The sequence below is a fragment of the Lolium perenne genome, chromosome 2 (genome assembly GCF_019359855.2).
Source record: "Lolium perenne isolate Kyuss_39 chromosome 2, Kyuss_2.0, whole genome shotgun sequence".
In the NCBI taxonomy this organism is placed as follows: domain Eukaryota; kingdom Viridiplantae; phylum Streptophyta; class Magnoliopsida; order Poales; family Poaceae; genus Lolium; species Lolium perenne.
This window is the reverse complement of record NC_067245.2, coordinates 305,536,280-305,553,899: the sequence shown is the minus strand read 5'-3', so window position 1 is coordinate 305,553,899 and position 17,620 is coordinate 305,536,280. Positions and strand designations below refer to the sequence as shown.

The 17,620-nt window shown below is 43.6% G+C and overlaps 1 protein-coding gene across 1 annotated transcript; it reads right to left on the bottom strand.

The window, feature by feature from the left end:
* Positions 1-2,508: 2,508 nt before the first annotated feature.
* On the bottom strand, positions 2,509-4,235 carry LOC127330834 (uncharacterized). Its single transcript, XM_051356915.1, has 2 exons — positions 3,129-4,235; positions 2,509-3,034 (listed from the first exon to the last, which is right to left on the bottom strand). The coding sequence occupies exons 1-2, from the start codon at positions 3,438-3,440 to the stop codon at positions 2,768-2,770; spliced, it is 579 nt and encodes a 192-aa protein (XP_051212875.1). The 5' UTR covers positions 3,441-4,235; the 3' UTR covers positions 2,509-2,767.
* Positions 4,236-17,620: the final 13,385 nt, after the last annotated feature.

The following is a 17,620-nucleotide window of genomic DNA, read 5'->3' as shown; positions in this document are numbered from 1 at the left end:
CATGGGGCCACCATGGTGCCAACTCCAAAATGGGAAAACAATGAGCAACCAAGGTTTCACATCACAAGGTTCACAAGTGTGCCAAATCTTGGCCAATTCCATGTTGGTTTGGTCATTTTTCATGAATTTCCCCCTCATTTCCTCCGGAAACCCCTCTATCGACACATCTACACCATGGGGCCACCATGGTGCCAACTCCAAAATGGGAAAACAATGAGCAACCAAGGTTTCACATCACAAGGTTCACAAGTGTGCCAAATCTTGGCCCAATCCATGGTGGTTTGGTCATTTTTCATGAATTACCCCCTCATTTCCTCCGAAAACCCCTCTATCGACACATCTACACCATGGGGCCACCATGGTGCCAACTCCAAAATGGGAAAACAGTGAGCAACCAAGGTTTCACATCACAAGCTTCACAATTGTGCCAAATCTTGGCCAATTCCATGTTGGTTTGGTCATTTTTCATGAATTACCCCCTCATTTCCTCCGGAAACCCCTCTATCGACACATCTACACCATGGGGCCACCATGGTGCCAACTCCAAAATGGGAAAACAATGAGCAACCAAGGTTTCACATCACAAGGTTCACAAGTGTGCCAAATCTTGGCCAATTCCATGTTGGTTTGGTCATTTTTCATGAATTTCCCCCTCATTTCCTCCGGAAACCCCTCTATCGACACATCTACACCATGGGGCCACCATGGTGCCAACTCCAAAATGGGAAAACAATGAGCAACCAAGGTTTCACATCACAAGCTTCACAATTGTGCCAAATCTTGGCCAATTCCATGGTGGTTTGGTCATTTTTCATGAATTTCCCCCTCATTTCCTCCGAAAACCCCTCTATCGACACATCTACACCATGGGGCCACCATGGTGCCAACTCCAAAATGGGAAAACACTGAGCAACCAAGGTTTCACATCACAAGGTTCACAAGTGTGCCAAATCTTGGCCAATTCCATGTTGGTTTGGTCATTTTTCATGAATTTCCCCCTCTTTTCCTCCGGAAACCCCTCTATCGACACATCTACACCATGGGGCCACCATGGTGCCAACTCCAAAATGGGAAAACAGTGAGCAACCAAGGTTTCACATCACAAGGTTCACAAGTGTGCCAAATCTTGGCCAATTCCATGGTGGTTTGGTCATTTTTCATGAATTACCCCCTCATTTCCTCCGAAAACCCCTCTATCGACACATCTACACCATGGGGCCACCATGGTGCCAACTCCAAAATGGGAAAACAATGAGCAACCAAGGTTTCACATCACAAGCTTCACAATTGTGCCAAATCTTGGCCAATTCCATGTTGGTTTGGTCATTTTTCATGAATTACCCCCTCATTTCCTCCGGAAACCCCTCTATCGACACATCTACACCATGGGGCCACCATGGTGCCAACTCCAAAATGGGAAAACACTGAGCAACCAAGGTTTCACATCACAAGGTTCACAAGTGTGCCAAATCTTGGCCAATTCCATGTTGGTTTGGTCATTTTTCATGAATTTCCCCCTCATTTCCTCCGTAAACCCCTCTATCGACACATCTACACCATGGGGCCACCATGGTGCCAACTCCAAAATGGGAAAACAATGAGCAACCAAGGTTTCACATCACAAGCTTCACAATTGTGCCAAATCTTGGCCAATTCCATGTTGGTTTGGTCATTTTTCATGAATTACCCCCTCATTTCCTCCGAAAACCCCTCTATCGACACATCTACACCATGGGGCCACCATGGTGCCAACTCCAAAATGGGAAAACAGTGAGCAACCAAGGTTTCACATCACAAGGTTCACAAGTGTGCCAAATCTTGGCCAATTCCATGTTGGTTTGGTCATTTTTCATGAATTTCCCCCTCTTTTCCTCCGGAAACCCCTCTATCGACACATCTACACCATGGGGCCACCATGTGCCAACTCCAAAATGGGAAAACAATGAGCAACCAAGGTTTCACATCACAAGCTTCACAATTGTGCCAAATCTTGGCCAATTCCATGGTGGTTTTGTCATTTTTCATGAATTACCCCCTCTTTTCCTCCGAAAACCCCTCCGTCCAAACACTTCCCTTTGCTCTACTATATTTACAGCCAAGGACTGTTGCTGATCTGCTCTAATATTTGGATGATTTGTTGCTGATGTGCTCCTATATTTCGATGATTTGTTGTAATATTTAACTTGGATTAAATTTAAATTTGCATTACTCATAGTGTGCTAGTATATCAGCTGATGTGCTCCTATATTTCGATGATTTGTTGTAATATTTAACTTGGATTAAATTTAAATTTGCATTACTCATAGTGTGCTAGTATATCAGTAAATCCACAGCCATGTTACCTAACCATCTAGATGCAAATTTGTCACTACTAATACACTAGGATTCAGGAAACGCCCTCATCATGTTAATGAAAGACATGCATATTTTTGTTTTCAATTACGGATTACGTTTTTTTGTTTATGTTTCAAACTTGTGCTAAACTTGAGCTGTGCTTCCATTCACAAATAAATGCAACATGCAACCACCATCATTCCAAATGAAACACAGAGCTAAGCATCATAACCTACATAATAATTCAACACACAACATAGATCCACACAGATTCAGTAATTAAGACCATCACTATAGTAGATGGTCTGACAACTCAGTTCAAAAGCATAACAAACATTGTTCAACACCACAAGCAGCAGTAGTTCCAACATCATAAACCTAAAGCATATCAACAAAAGCAACCAGAGCAACCACCATCCACAGGAGCTAGGCTTCAAGCATCCTCCATAGCAAGCACCAACAGAAGCCCATGATGCTCTGCCCTAATCTGCTTGGAGGTGCCAGTCTGGGATAGCTCCTCGCAGTGCTGCCTCAGGCTATTAAGCTTCCCATCCCTGGGCTTCACCTTGTGCCATGGACAGAAGTACTTCCCCCTCTTCTTGAAAGGGAAGGCCCCAGCATCCAGCTTCTGCAGCAGCTTGGTCTTGAAGGATCCAATGTTCCTGCTGTCCACGGACTCGGCTGAATCCTGGGAGTCATACTGCACAACAACAAAATGTACAAGTTATGATTAAAGATACAAACCAAACACAATGAAATACAAGCAATGCTACAGAACAACTTGTATAGCTCACCTCCAGGGAGCCATCTGAATCCTGTAACTCCTCATATGGAGCAGGGACAGGTGGAGCAGGCACTGCTGGAGCAGGCACAGGTGGAGCAGGGACAGGTGGAGCTGGCACTGGTGGAGCTGGCACTGCTGGGGCTGGCACTGGTGGAGCTGGAACTGGTGGAGCTGGCACTGGTGGAGCTGGCACTGGTGGAGCTGGCACAGGTTCTTCCTCCTCCTGGATTGGAGGAGGGACAGGCTCTAGCTCCTGGATTGGAGGAGGCACATGCTGCTCCTCCTCGCGCTTCCGCTTCCTGGAACCTTCACCAGCCTGCATAGAAATAACATAAGTCACCACAGTAATCACCTTAAGGAAAATAACATCCAAATACTATGCATACCAAATAGATCATCTTAATTATTCTTCCATTATATCTTATGTATACTCCAAACTACCTGATCATGCATACAAGGGAATTATATTTATAGTTACATTATGCTAGCACCTAGCCTGATCATGATTTGACAAGGGAATTATATTGTCTGCCTGATCATGCATAGTTATCATTGACAAGGGAATTATATTGTCTGCTCTGTTAAGCAATGCATCAGAACTACCTGATCATGCAAAGTTACATTATACTACAAACTACATGATCATGCAAAGTTATCATTGACAAGGGAATTATCATGCAAAGCAATGCATCACAACTGCAATAAGTCAACAAGCTTCATTTTGCTAATTGGTAGTGCCCCATCAGTGCTACAATTTCCCTTGTCAAATAAGAAAGGAAGAACAAAATTCATTTTGTTATTATTGGTACTGGCCCATCAGTGCTAAAATTTGCTACAGAGTTGCATCACTTTGTCAATGCTAACTTTGCAAACATGTATGCTCATACAAGCAAGTTATCTATCACTAATTTTTCTAATTTCAAGCTATTTGTACCAGGCAACATATGAATATCAAGCTTTTAAATGTAGTTAATGATATCTTAATCTAGATAGGAGTTCACAAAGCATTGAATAGATCAATTTAATATTTCTGTCTCAATAATTGTGAGTCTACTAAAATTTAAGTTAATTCTTATGTCACCAAATGTTACTTCTAACCCACATTGCAACTCATAACTAGCATAAATCAGGAAACAAATCAACAATACTGGTTTTTTTCTCACTTACAACCCATATTGCAATTCATATCCACCATCAATCACGAATCAATACAACGGGCTAGGTTATTTATTGCATTCAGAACCCAATATAAACCTACAAAAATCTCTGTTGCAACAAAAATCCGATCATATTAACCAGCATAGCAAGATATCTCTACAGCAAAATGACTACGCCCAAGATCCATCGATGTCCAGCATTTAAAAAACATAAAAATCAATCGTTCTTCCTAGGTCATTCTCATCTCCAAGGCACTCCCCCCATGCATCTGTAGACCCGCTTAATCGAAAGCAAAAACAAGGGACAGAGAACTTACCTCCATCTGCATGTCCGCCTGCACCTCACTGACGTCGCCGGCAGCCGGCGCAGCCACCAGATCAGCCACCGTCTTCACCGCCGCGGAGGATGAAGCCTCCTCCACAAGATCCGACGCCACCTTCACGGCTGCGGCAGCATCTCCGCCCGCATCCACATCTCCGCCCGCATCCACATCGGCCGTTGCCGCCACCACCGTGCCGACGACCACCGACCGGATGATGGAGGACTCCACGGCGGTGGTCCTCGCAGCGACCGCCGACCCTCCAGCAGCGCTTTCCCCTCCAACCGCCTGCGCCGATGGATCAACTTCCACCACCGCCACCGTCTTCACATCCTCCGCCGCAGCTCCCCCAGCATCCATCGCGTACGGATCTACTGGATCGCCGACGATCTAATACCTAATCTACCGGCGGGCGGAGTGAGGGAGAGGGAGGCGGGTTTTTTGGCGGAGTGAGCGAGAGGGAGAAGATGGGGAACGGGGGGAAATGGCAGCGGGCGTGCCAAAAGGAAGGCTTTTATATTCCCCGACGATTACGCTCCCTAGCCACGTCTGACTACACGTCACCGACGCCTCCTCTTCCTTGCCACGTTGCTGGCCACGTCGCAAACCGTATACGTACAGAATACCGTACAACCGCATCCGCGCGCCCCGCTATACACAAGGCCGAAGGGGTATCGGGTAATCTTGACCGTCAATGTGTTTTTCACCCCAACGTCGTTCGCCAGGGGGGGGACACCGGAGCACAGGCGATCGCCCATAGGGAAATGTCCCGATCTTTTTGTCCCATGCAGTCTGAACTCTTCAAACATAGCAACGGATTTGGTATCGCATATTGGATGTATTTGCAGGTATCATCATCACCCATCCATATACTATAACTGTGTCACTGTAACTGGCCACAGTATGCAGTACATCGACCACACGAGCAGGGCCCAGTCCCGGGCCTGAACTGAAGTATACGTCGAGCGTATCCCGTCGATCTATATATCGCCACTGCATCTGGCCGGATACCTGACGGCCCGCACTGCATATACAGATCGGAGATAGGCCTCGAGATGGACGTCTCTCGACCGTTTCCAGACGTGCATCAGCTAGCGCCTGTCGTCAAAATGACAGTGTTGTTTGCTGCAGGCGTGGGCTTTCGGTAACAGTGTTGTAGGTGCACTTGCACCGGTCTGTGTATTTTTCTCGATCGAGAAACGGCCACTTGCCGTGCATTGCACCGGTCAGTAGGTCGCCGGAGCTTTCCGGCCGTCGCGGTCGACACGGATTTACGATCGTCTATGGCTTGGCCGCGAAGTACTGCACCTGGATGAGTACGTGCGACGTGCGTGTGGTGTTGTTGTCCTATGGCCTGGAACCCAGCCCGGCGGTGCGCCCATGTCGTCGTACGTCTTCCTCGGCTGTTTCCTCTTTCCGCGAGACGGCGATCGCCACATCTTGCTTCTACATCGCCTGCTATAGTGGTTCTGGTATAGATGATGGTGTCCCTCCTTCACACTTGTGGGTGACCCATCTCCTCCTATTACATCGATTCTGTGCTTGACAATGGCGCTTCTCAATTTTCGGTTACTGCTTTGGATGGCCGAAAACTTTACAGTATATTTCTCACACCATTTTTTCTTTCCCTTGCCAGTTTAGGTTTTGTTCTGAACTTCTGATGAGTCTAGACTCTGGATCGGACTCCACGTTTATGGGCCAGGAGTCCGCGCCAGGAACCAGGCCCATCCAAAAATAACTCTCACTGAATTAGAATTTGGCCGTTCATAGCTTCTGCGAAGGATCATCTTGCTGGATACTGAAGCTTGAAGGAGGGTAGGTTTAGGTCGAGACTAGGGGTTCAAAGGTACAACGACGAGCTCGTGTTTAGTCATCTCTTGTGTCCCTTCGTCTTGATGGACTGAAATCAAATCCAGCTCATAGGCTAGCACGAATCTTAAAGTAAATTTAATGGTGTGGATATTTTCTCTCGGTCGTAACCCACATGCAACTAGGGAAATCTCAGTTGCAACCTACTTACAACTAGATAAGTCTCTGTTGAAACCCATTCACAACTAGAAAAATAGTGTTGCAACCCACTTGCAACTATCATATCATCACGAATCATGAGACAAATCCGATGTCTAAAGAATCTAGTTAGACGTACTAAAAGTTAGACGCCTGATTCCTATCAAATCCATAAGTTAAGTAGTCCGATGAAAGGACTTAGGGAAAAGAAAAAAAAACTCCTTTAAAAGTTTTCTATGTCATCTAACGATTCATCAAGTGACACCCCCTCTGTTGTAATACGTATTTTTTCGATAAAGTGAATATATTAATATCGTGATGATACTAATTACACCTAGCATTTGCAACAATGTAGTGCCTTAATGGTAATACAGATGCACAGATAAAAAACAAGAAGAATTACATAAGAGAAAAGTCCCGCTACCGTGATTTGTTCCCTGTAACAGCAGACCAAACACCACCAAGACAATACCCGAAATTCATCTTCTCCAAAAGCGACACCTTCAAGAAGGAAAATTATGCACAAGCGACGTCATCACCCTGATCATGGATCATAGGGTTTCACTCGGAAAAAATCCATGCTCGCAAAATAATTCTTCAACAAGGCAATTGCCAGGTACAACCAATTAAGGGCACGCCTTGGGTTTTCATCCCGCAATTTTAAACCCTGAAATTCTCTTGTGTTGTATCTCACACTTGCCGATGCCGCCGCTCCGAGTCACGAATAACCAAGCCAAAACCTCATCACCACCATTACCAATCCTCAGATCTTGGCTTCCATATAACCATTCCCCGCCACTGACTTCACCACGAAAATAAAAACATGTCTCACAATGGTAACAGGCCGTAGAACATCACATCGTTCCCTCTTCAGAAAAAGATGGTTGTGTGAGACCAAATACCATCCAATCCAACAATCTTCGACATGTAGTCCATTGGATTTTGCGGGCGGAACCAATCCGGAACTGGACACTTCGACCGTATCAAAGAAGACATGCAACAAACAATTCATCATCATGGCGTGAGAGGGATCATGAGACCGCCACCTTTATTCATACCACAGGTGTAGCCACCACGCCACCAAACGGCTGGAGAAAAGAAGAAGAACCAGACAGGTTGCAGAGCATGGAGGCAAGCAGAACGATACGAGGCCACACGTCAGTCGGTACTACAGACGAGCCCTGGATTGATCAACCAAGGCTGATGTCGTGCGACCTCTAGACTACAATGTGGCACTTGCGGGACGACCACGACCCTCTTGGCCTAGACCGGGCCCAGATCGGACTCGCGTCAGCGTCAGTCTTGCGAACGCCGCCCAACACGTCCTGTTTGCCCCACCGGCATCCATCGTCCCGCTGCCTTCCACGCAAAACTACCCTACCCGCCTAACGCCTTGCCTCCCCGCTCGGAAACAAAGCCGGGCGCGCCTTCCCTACCCACCAGCATTTGGCGGGACGGGCGCCGCCACCGTCACTAGCTAGGACGAAGATTGGACGGGTGGGCTACTGTTTCGGGAGCGACCCGAGAGGCGTTCGTCTGGCACTTCATGAGGAAGACGGACCTCTTCCGTGAGAAAGTCTTTAGTTTCCCGCATACAATATCCCTTAGGTTGCTGAAAGCAGGGACATAGTCATCTCCTCACCTTAAGTGGGGGCAACATCTATTGCAAAATTTGCGACGCTACTAGGGAAATGGCTATAGGGGTAAGTTTATTGGCAGCAGACCTTGCTGAGGACGCGTGGTTGCTATTAATGGTCGTGTTTTCAAAAATGGCACACGACCAGTATAGCCATACCGGCCACGTGCCAAGACTTTTCACACGCGACTTTTACGTGGGACCGGGCTGCGTCTGGGCTAAGAAATTAGCTGCAGAGTGCCAGCCAGGCAGCACGCGGCTATTACCCTATTATCAGTAGCGTGCCGCTGGGCCGTGTGCCCGTTTGGTCCGCTGCTATTATTTTCACTTAAGAAAATTCAATCGCCACGCCGAAGCAGTTTCCCCAGGCTCACCCAGTTGTTCGATTTCAATCTCTCCGCCGACGCTCCTCGACCTCACCACCGACCGCGCCAGAGTTGTTGACCCTCCGCCCACGCCACCTCACCGCCGACCGCGCCAAGCACCGTTGAGCCGCCGCCCACGCCGCGCGGGCTCAACCTCACCGCCGACCACGCCCGAGCGACACGCCGACTGCCCACGCCGCGCTCGCCCATCCACCTCCGGGTATGATCCTGTGCATCCTTAACGCGCTCGATGAAATGATTGTGTGGTGTGTATCATTATGAGTTGTTGATTTTTTATCGAAATGTCGATTAATATCTATTTCGGAAAAATTCTGGCAACTCCGTATGTCTCATTTTTAGCAAATGTTATACCAAAATTTTCCGTTAATTTTTTACTGCTTGTGTTGTAATGTTGCGATTGATGATTACGTGGTGCATATGGATATGAGTTGTTGATGTTTTGCCAAAATTTTGATTAATTTCCATTTCAGCAAATTTCTTGCACATCGGTATGTCCCATTTTTAGCAAAGGTCATGCCAAAATTTTCCCGTTAATTTTACTGCTTGTGTTGTAACGCTGCTATTGATGATTACGTGGCGTGTATCGATATGTTTTACCGAAATATCGATTAATTTCCATTTTGTCAAATTTCTGGTAACTCCTTATGTCCCATTTTTAGCAAGGTTCATGCTGAAAATTTTGTTAATTTTTCTGTTACTAACTATATGGATATTAATTTTAGGTCGAAGATGTCGGGAGACCTGATAACCCACAAGTATAGGGGATCGCAACAGTCTTCGAGGGAAGAAAAACCTAAATTTATTGATTCGACACAAGGGGAGGTAAAGAATACTTATAAGCCTTAACAACTGAGTCGTCAATTCAGCTGCACCTGGAAAAGCACTAGTAACAGGGGTGATGTGAAAGCAGGAGTAATATGAGAGCAGTAATAACAAGAATACAAAGAGCGATAATATGAGAGAAATGGCACCAGAAAATAGTTGATACTACTTCCAATGTCATGTAGAACAAGTATATGATGATGAAAGATGGACCGGGGTTCCCAGCTATCTACACTAGTGGTAACTCTCCAATAACAATGGTTGGGTGAACAAATTACAGTTGGGCAATTGATAGGATTGAAATAGCATTAAGACAGAACATCAAGATTATTAATCATGTAGGCATGTTTCCCATATATAGTCATACGTGCTCGCAATGAGAAACTTGTACAACATCTTTTGTCCTACCAGCCGGTGGCAGCCGGGCCTCTAGGGAATCTACTGGAAATTAAGGCAATCCTTTTAATAGAGCACCGGAGCAAAGCATTAACACTCCGTGAAAACATGTGATCCTCATATCTAAGCCTTCCCCTCCAGTTGTCCCAATTTCTGTCACTTTGGGGCCTTTGGTTCCGGACATAGACATGTGCATATAACTTGTAGATACAATCTAAGCAATAAGTATAGAGCTTAAATCTAAGATCATGCCACTCGGGCCCTAGTGACAAGCATTAAGCATAACAAGATTGCAGCAACAATAACTTCACAAACTTTATAGATAGACTAATCATAATGTAACAATCCATCGGATCCCAACAAACACAACACCGATTACATCAGATGAATCTCAATCATGTAAGGCAGCTCATGAGATCATTGTATTGAAGTACATGGGGGGAGAGAATACCAACTAGCTACAGCTAGAACCCGTAGTCCATGGGGGGAACTACTCACGGAGCATGATGGAGGCGGTGGCATGGATGGAGATGGCTTCCGGGGGCACTTCCCCGTCCCGGCAGGGTGCCGGAACAGAGACTTCTGTCCCCCGAATTGGAGTTTCGCGATGGTGGTGGCGCCCCTGGAGTCTTTCTGGAGTTTCGTCAATCGGTATCGCGTTTTTAGGTCGAAAGGGCTTATATAGGCGAAGAGACGGAGTCGGAGGGTGCCTGGGGCCTCTTACAGTAGGCCGGCGCGGCCAGGCCTGGGGCCGCGTCGCCATGTTGTGTGGTGGCCCCTGGCCCCTCTCCGACTCTCCTTCGGTGTTCTGGATGCTTTCGGGAAAAATAAGATGTTGGGTCTTCGTTTCGTCGAATTCCGAGAATATTGCCCGAACAGCCTTTCTGGAACCAAAAACAGCAGAAAACAGGAACTGGCACTTCGGCATCTTGTTAATAGGTTAGGTCCGGAAAATGCATAAAAACATTATAAAGTGCAAGCAAAACATGTAAGTATTGTCATAAAACAAGCATGGAACATCAGAAATTATAGGTACGTTGGAGACGTATCAGCATCCCCAAGCTTAGTTCCTGCTCGCCCTCGAGTAGGTAAACGATAAAAAGAGTAATTTCTGTAGTGACATGCTACTTACATAACCTTGATCATACTATTATAAAGCATATGAGATGAATGAAGTGACTCAAGGCAATGATCTATAGTTGCTAACAAATAGATAACATATAGCAAAACTTTTCATGAATAGTACTTTCAAGACAAGCATCAAAAGTCTTGCATAAGAGTTAACTCATAAAGCAATAAATTCAAAGTAAAGGCATTGAAGCAACACAGAGGAAGATTTAAGTTTCAGCAGTTGCTTTCAACTTTCAACATGCATATCTCATGGATAATTGTCAACATAAAGTAATATGATGAATGCAAATAAGCAAGTATGTAAGAATCAATGCACAGTTGACACAAGTGTTTGCTTCTAAGATGAAAGGAAGTAGGTAAACTGACTCAACGTAAAGTAAAAGAAAGGCCCTTCGCAGAGGGAAGCAGAGATTAAATCATGTGCTAGAGCTTTTTAAGTTTTGAAATCATATAGAGAGCATAAAAGTAAAATTTTGAGAGGTGTTTGTTGTTGTCAACGAATGGTAATGGGTACTCTAACTACCCTATCAACCAGACTTTCAAGAGCGGCTCCCATGAAGGACGTTATCTCTACCAGCAAGGTAGATCATCCCTCTTCTCTTTTGTTTACACATGTATTTTAGTTTTATTTATGGTTGACACTCCTCCCAACCTTTTGCTTTCACAAGCCATGGCTAACCGAATCCTCGGGTGCCTTCCAACATTCACATACCATGAAGGAGTGTCTATTTGCAAAATTAAGTTGCTTACTGATGAATCAGAGCAAAACATGTGAAGAGAATTATTAATGAAGGTTGATTAATTGGGGGCTGGGAACCCCGCGCCAGCTCTTTTTGCAAAATTATTGGATAAGCGGATGAAGCCACTAGTCCATTGTGAAAGTCTGTCAAAAGTAAATGACAAGATCGAAAGATAAAACACCACATACTTCCTCATGAGCTATAAAACATTGACACAAATAAGAGATAATAGCTTTTGAATTGTTTAAAGGTAGCACATGAAGTATTTGCTTGGAATGGCAGGAAATACCACATAGTAGGTAGATATGGTGGACACAAATGGCATAGGTTTTGGCTCAAGGTTTTGGATGCACGAGAAGTATTCCCTCTCAGTACAAGGCTTTGGCTAGCAAGGTTGTTTGAAGAAAACACAAGTATGAACCGGTACAACAAAACTTACATAAGAACATATTGCAAGCATTATAAAACTCTACACTGTCTTCCTTGTTGCTCAAACATTTTTACCAGAAAATATCTAGACCTTAGAGAGATCAATCATGCAAACCAATTTCAACAAGCTCTACGGTATTTCTCCACTAATAGGTTTAAACTACATGATGCAAGAGCTTAATCATGATCTAATTAAGAGCTCAAAACAATTGCCAATTATCAAATTATTCAAGACAATATGAAGCATTTTCTGTTTCCAACCAAATATCAATAAGTGCAATAGCTTCCAACTTTTACCATTGAACATTAAAAGTAAGAGCGAAGAACACAAGTGTTCATATGAAAAAGCGGAGCGTGTCTCTCTCCCACACATGGATTGCTAGGATCCGAATTTATTCAAACACAAACAAAAATAAAAACACACAGACGCTCTAAGTAAAAGCACATATGATGTGACCGAATAAAAATATAGTTTCAATAGAAGAAACCTGATAAGTTGATGAAGAAGGGGATGCCTTGGGCATCCCCAAGCTTAGACGCTTGAGTCTTCTTGAAATATGCAGGGATGAACCACGGGGGCATCCCCAAGCTTAGGCTTTTCACTCTTCTTGATCATATATCATCCTCCTCTCTTGACCCTTGAAAACTTCCTTCACACCAAACTTCTCATAAACTTCATTAGAGGGGTTAGTACTCAAAAAACTTTAATCCACTTTAGCCCTGTAGTGACACATTGCAAGAACTCAATAAAACATTAGCTACAGCTCTCCACGTCTAGAAAGCCTCACTTAAAGTCCACAAGAGACAATGCAAAAAACAGAGACAGAATCTGTCAAAACAGAACAGCCAGTAAACACGAATTTTTAAACGGTACTTCCGTTGCTCAAATCAGAAAACTAAAAACTAATGAAAGTTGCGTACATATCTGTGGAACGCGCACGTAAATTGGCAGATTTTTCTGAGTTACCTACAGAGAGCCCTGCCCAAATTCGTGACAGATAGAAATCTGTTTCTGCGCAGAAATCCAAATCTAGTATCAACCTTCTATTAGAGACTTCACTTGGCACAACAATGCAATAAAATAAAGATAAGGAGAGGTTGCTACAGTAGTAACAACTTCCAAGACACGACAAAACAGTAGCAAAATAAAGACATGGGTTATCTCCCAAGAAGTGCTTTCTTTATAGCCATTAAGATGGGCTCAGCAATTTTAATGATGCTCACATAAGGATGAGAGTTGAAGCAAAAGAGAGCATCAAAAAGCAAGTTCAAAACACATTTAAGTCTAACCCACTTCCTATGCATAGGAATCTTGTACACAAATAAATTCATGAAAAACAAAGTGGCAAGCATAAGAAGATAAAACAAGAGTAACTTCAAAATTTTCAGCATATAGAGAGGTGTTTTAGTACCATGCAAATTTCTACAACCATATTTTCCTCTCTCATAATAATTTTCAGTAGCTTCATGGATAAACTCAACAATATAACTATCACATAAAGCATGTCTTTCATGATCCATAAACACATAATTTCTATCAAGCTCAAAAATACTAGGATCAAAACTTTCTAAACCACTTTTATCAATAATATAACAAGATGATTGATCAATCTCAAAAGATATGGGACTCATAGATAAAGTCAAGAACTCTCCAATCCCATTTTCATTAGTAGTACAATTAATAGTATCAAGTAACATAGGACCATCATCTAGAGATTTATCATAAACCTTTGCCAAGCAAAACTCTTTAGTACCATGCATTTCGACATCAGGCATAAACAAAGCATTATCATAAGATTTATCAAAGTAGCATGGATTATCATAGATAACAGTAGCATAATCATTCTCACAAGTTTTACTCATAGGTAATATTTCAAGAGAATCCACAGGAACATAACATTCACCTCCTTTGGTAAGCATGGAGGACAATCAAATAATGGAAGAGATAAAGAGTTACTCTCATTAGAAGGTTGGCATGGGTAGCTAATCCATTCTTCCTCCTTTTGTTCATCACTCTCCTCTTCTTTTTCATCCAATGAGCTTTCAGGTTCATCAATTTCCTCCTCTTTTTCATCCAATGAGCTTCCAGGTTCATCAATTTCTTCTTCCACAGGTTCCTGCAAATTGTGAGTGCATTCTTGTGCATTAATGTGTCTCTCGTTATAATCAATGATATAAGGATTATCACTGTAGCTTTCTATGCAAAAATTAAGGATAGAAGAGACATAATCTTTACGGTCCTTACAAACAACACAAGTTTCATAATTTTTAGCAATGAAGGATTCTATCTCAGAGGCTCCCATAAATATGACAAATTGTTCTACCTCTTCGAACCCAAGATGAATATAGCTATTCCAATTATAGTTTTTAATTAAAACTTCTTCACTAAAGCCACAATGAAATTTAAGATGTTTAGTATCCTGTTTAGAGCAACAGTTTATATCATGGCGTTTAAGCAAGATTTTAGCAATTGTATTCAGTTTTTCTATCATAGCACTCATAACTTTTCCCGTTCTTGATTCTCTATAATTATTATATAATTCAATAAGCTCCAAATAGGTTATAGGTTCTCCCATAATAACTGTTTTTTATTTTTCGGTTTTTCAAATTTTTATGGATTTTCGGGTATATAGGAAAAGTAAAACAAAGCAAAAACAAACTAGACAAAAGTAAACTAGGCAAAATAAAACTAGACAGAAATAAACTAAGCACAAATAAACTAAACAAAAGTAAACTAAGCAAAGCAAAATAAAATAAAACAGAGAGAGAGGTAGAGTGTACTCCCCAGGTGAACTTATGAGTAGAGCTATGCCTCCCCGGCAACGGCGCCAGAAAATAGTCTTGATAACCCACAAGTATAGGGGATCGCAACAGTCTTCGAGGGAAGTAAAACTCAAATTTATCGATTCGACACAAGGGGAGGTAAAGAATACTTATAAGCCTTAACAACTGAGTCGCCAAATTCAGCTGCACCTGGAAAAGCACTAGTAACAGGGGTGATGTGAAAGCAGGAGTAATATGAGAGCAGTAATAACAGTAACACAGCAGCAGTAGCAGTAATATGAGAGCAATGGCACCAGAAAATAGTTGATACTACTTCCAATGTCATGTAGAACAAGTATATGATGATGAAAGATGGACCGGGGTTCCCAGCTATCTACACTAGTGGTAACTCTCCAATAACAAGTGTTGGGTGAACAAATTACAGTTGGGCAATTGATAGGATTGAAATAGCATTAAGACAGAACATCAAAATTATTAATCATGTAGGCATGTTTCCCATATATAGTCATACGTGCTCGCAATGAGAAACTTGTACAACATCTTTTGTCCTACCATCCGGTGGCAGCCGGGCCTTTAGGGAATCTACTGGAAATTAAGACACTCCTTTTAACAGAGCACCGGAGCAAAGCATTAACACTCTGTGAAAACATGTGATCCTCATATCTAAGCCTTCCCCTCCAGTTGTCCCAATTTCTGTCACTTTGGGGCCATTGGTTCCGGACATAGACATGTGCATACAACTTGTAGATACAATCTAAGCAATAAGTATAGAGCTTAAATCTAAGATCATGCCACTCGGGCCCTAGTGACAAGCATTAAGCATAACAAGATTGCAGCAACAATAACTTCACAAACTTTATAGATAGACTAATCATAATGTAACAATCCATCAGATCCCAACAAACACAACACCGATTACATCAGATGAATCTCAATCATGTAAGGCAGCTCATGAGATCATTGTATTGAAGTACATGGGGGGAGAGAATACCAACTAGCTACAGCTAGAACCCGTAGTCCATGGGGGAACTACTCACGGAGCATGATGGAGGCGATGGCGTCGATGGAGATGGCTTCCGGGGGCACTTCCCCGTCCCGGCAGGGTGCCGGAACAGAGACTTCTGTCCCCCGAATTGGAGTTTCGCGATGGTGGTGGCGCCCCTGGAGTCTTTTTGGAGTTTCGTCAATCGGTATCGCGTTTTTAGGTCGAAAGGGCTTATATAGGCGAAGAGACGGAGTCGGAGGGTGCCTGGGCCCCCCTCACAGTAGGCCGGCGCGGCCAGGCCTGGGGCCGCGCCGCCATGTTGTGTGGTGGCCCCCTGGCCGCTCTCCGACTCTCCTTCGGTGTTCTGGATGCTTCCGGGAAAAATAAGATGTTGGGTCTTCGTTTCGTCGAATTCCGAGAATATTGCCCGAACAGCCTTTCTGGAACCAAAAACAGCAGAAAACAGGAACTGGCACTTCGGCATCTTGTTAATAGGTTAGTTCCGGAAAATACATAAAAACATTATAAAGTGCAAGCAAAACATGTAAGTATTGTCATAAAACAAGCATGGAACATCAGAAATTATAGGTACGTTGGAGACGTATCAAGACCACAATTGGAAGGCGGCGTGTTCTAACTCTTTGGTGCAAGAAAAAGAAAATGCAGTATAGGAAGATGCAGTACAAGAAGAAGCACAAGCAGCGTTGGAGTTTTTGCAAGAATTTAGTGGCACTGATGGCAATGACGGGGCCACTAGTAGCACTGATGGCAACGTGATCACTACTGGCACCAAGGGCACAAAACTGAAAAAAATGTAGGGAGAGGCACCGAAACAAGCTCGACAATAAAACATATATTGTCTTGGAAGTAAGCCTTGCTAATGGTGAGCCTATTTGGTCGCCCTTATTTGCAGCGAGTTATGGCGGCCAATGCAGATGTATTCTCCAAGATACCATTTCGAGCAACAAGAAAAACATTAGGGAGAATGCATAATTATATGCCAGCCTTATCTCGAAGTTGCACAAACGGTACACATTTCCACACCCTCACAACAACGATAATCTCACCAAAAATCTGGTAAAAACCCACGCTCTCGGTGACAAGGGATTAACTTGTCAATGACTACAGATTATAGACTTAGGGTTTCATAAGAAGTAGAGGGCAAGTAGATCTCGAAGGTTTCAGCCAAAATGTGCTCGACTAAAGATTATGGTGGTTCTGTTGACAATAGATTCGATCATTTTCTCTCCCCTCGGCTCCCCTTTATATATGAGGTGGAGCCGAGACTTTTCGTGTTGTATAAGTTACAAACTATGAGAGGCATATGGGCCTTTCCTATATTGCTATCATATTCCTATTACAACTTCACTTTTCATTATCCGAAGTTCTTTGGACTTCCGGGCTTCTCAATCTTCGGGTCCATGGGCCTCTCATCCTCTTCAGATAACCCGGGTACCTTATTCGGTATGCCTGTTAGGCATACCTATGTAACTCAGCAAGTTTAGTAGGGACTTGAGCAGTTGAAAAACGAGAGTACAAAGAAGGGTGGATAATGGTGATGATTACTCCAAGGTACACAAGGCATATCCCATGATCACGGAGGAGGGGTGGGAAACTTTCAAGAATAATTGCGCTAGAAAGGAGGACAAGGATTTACGGAAGTGGGGTTTGGACATGAGTCGCATGAACATAGGTTCCGTCACTCTCGG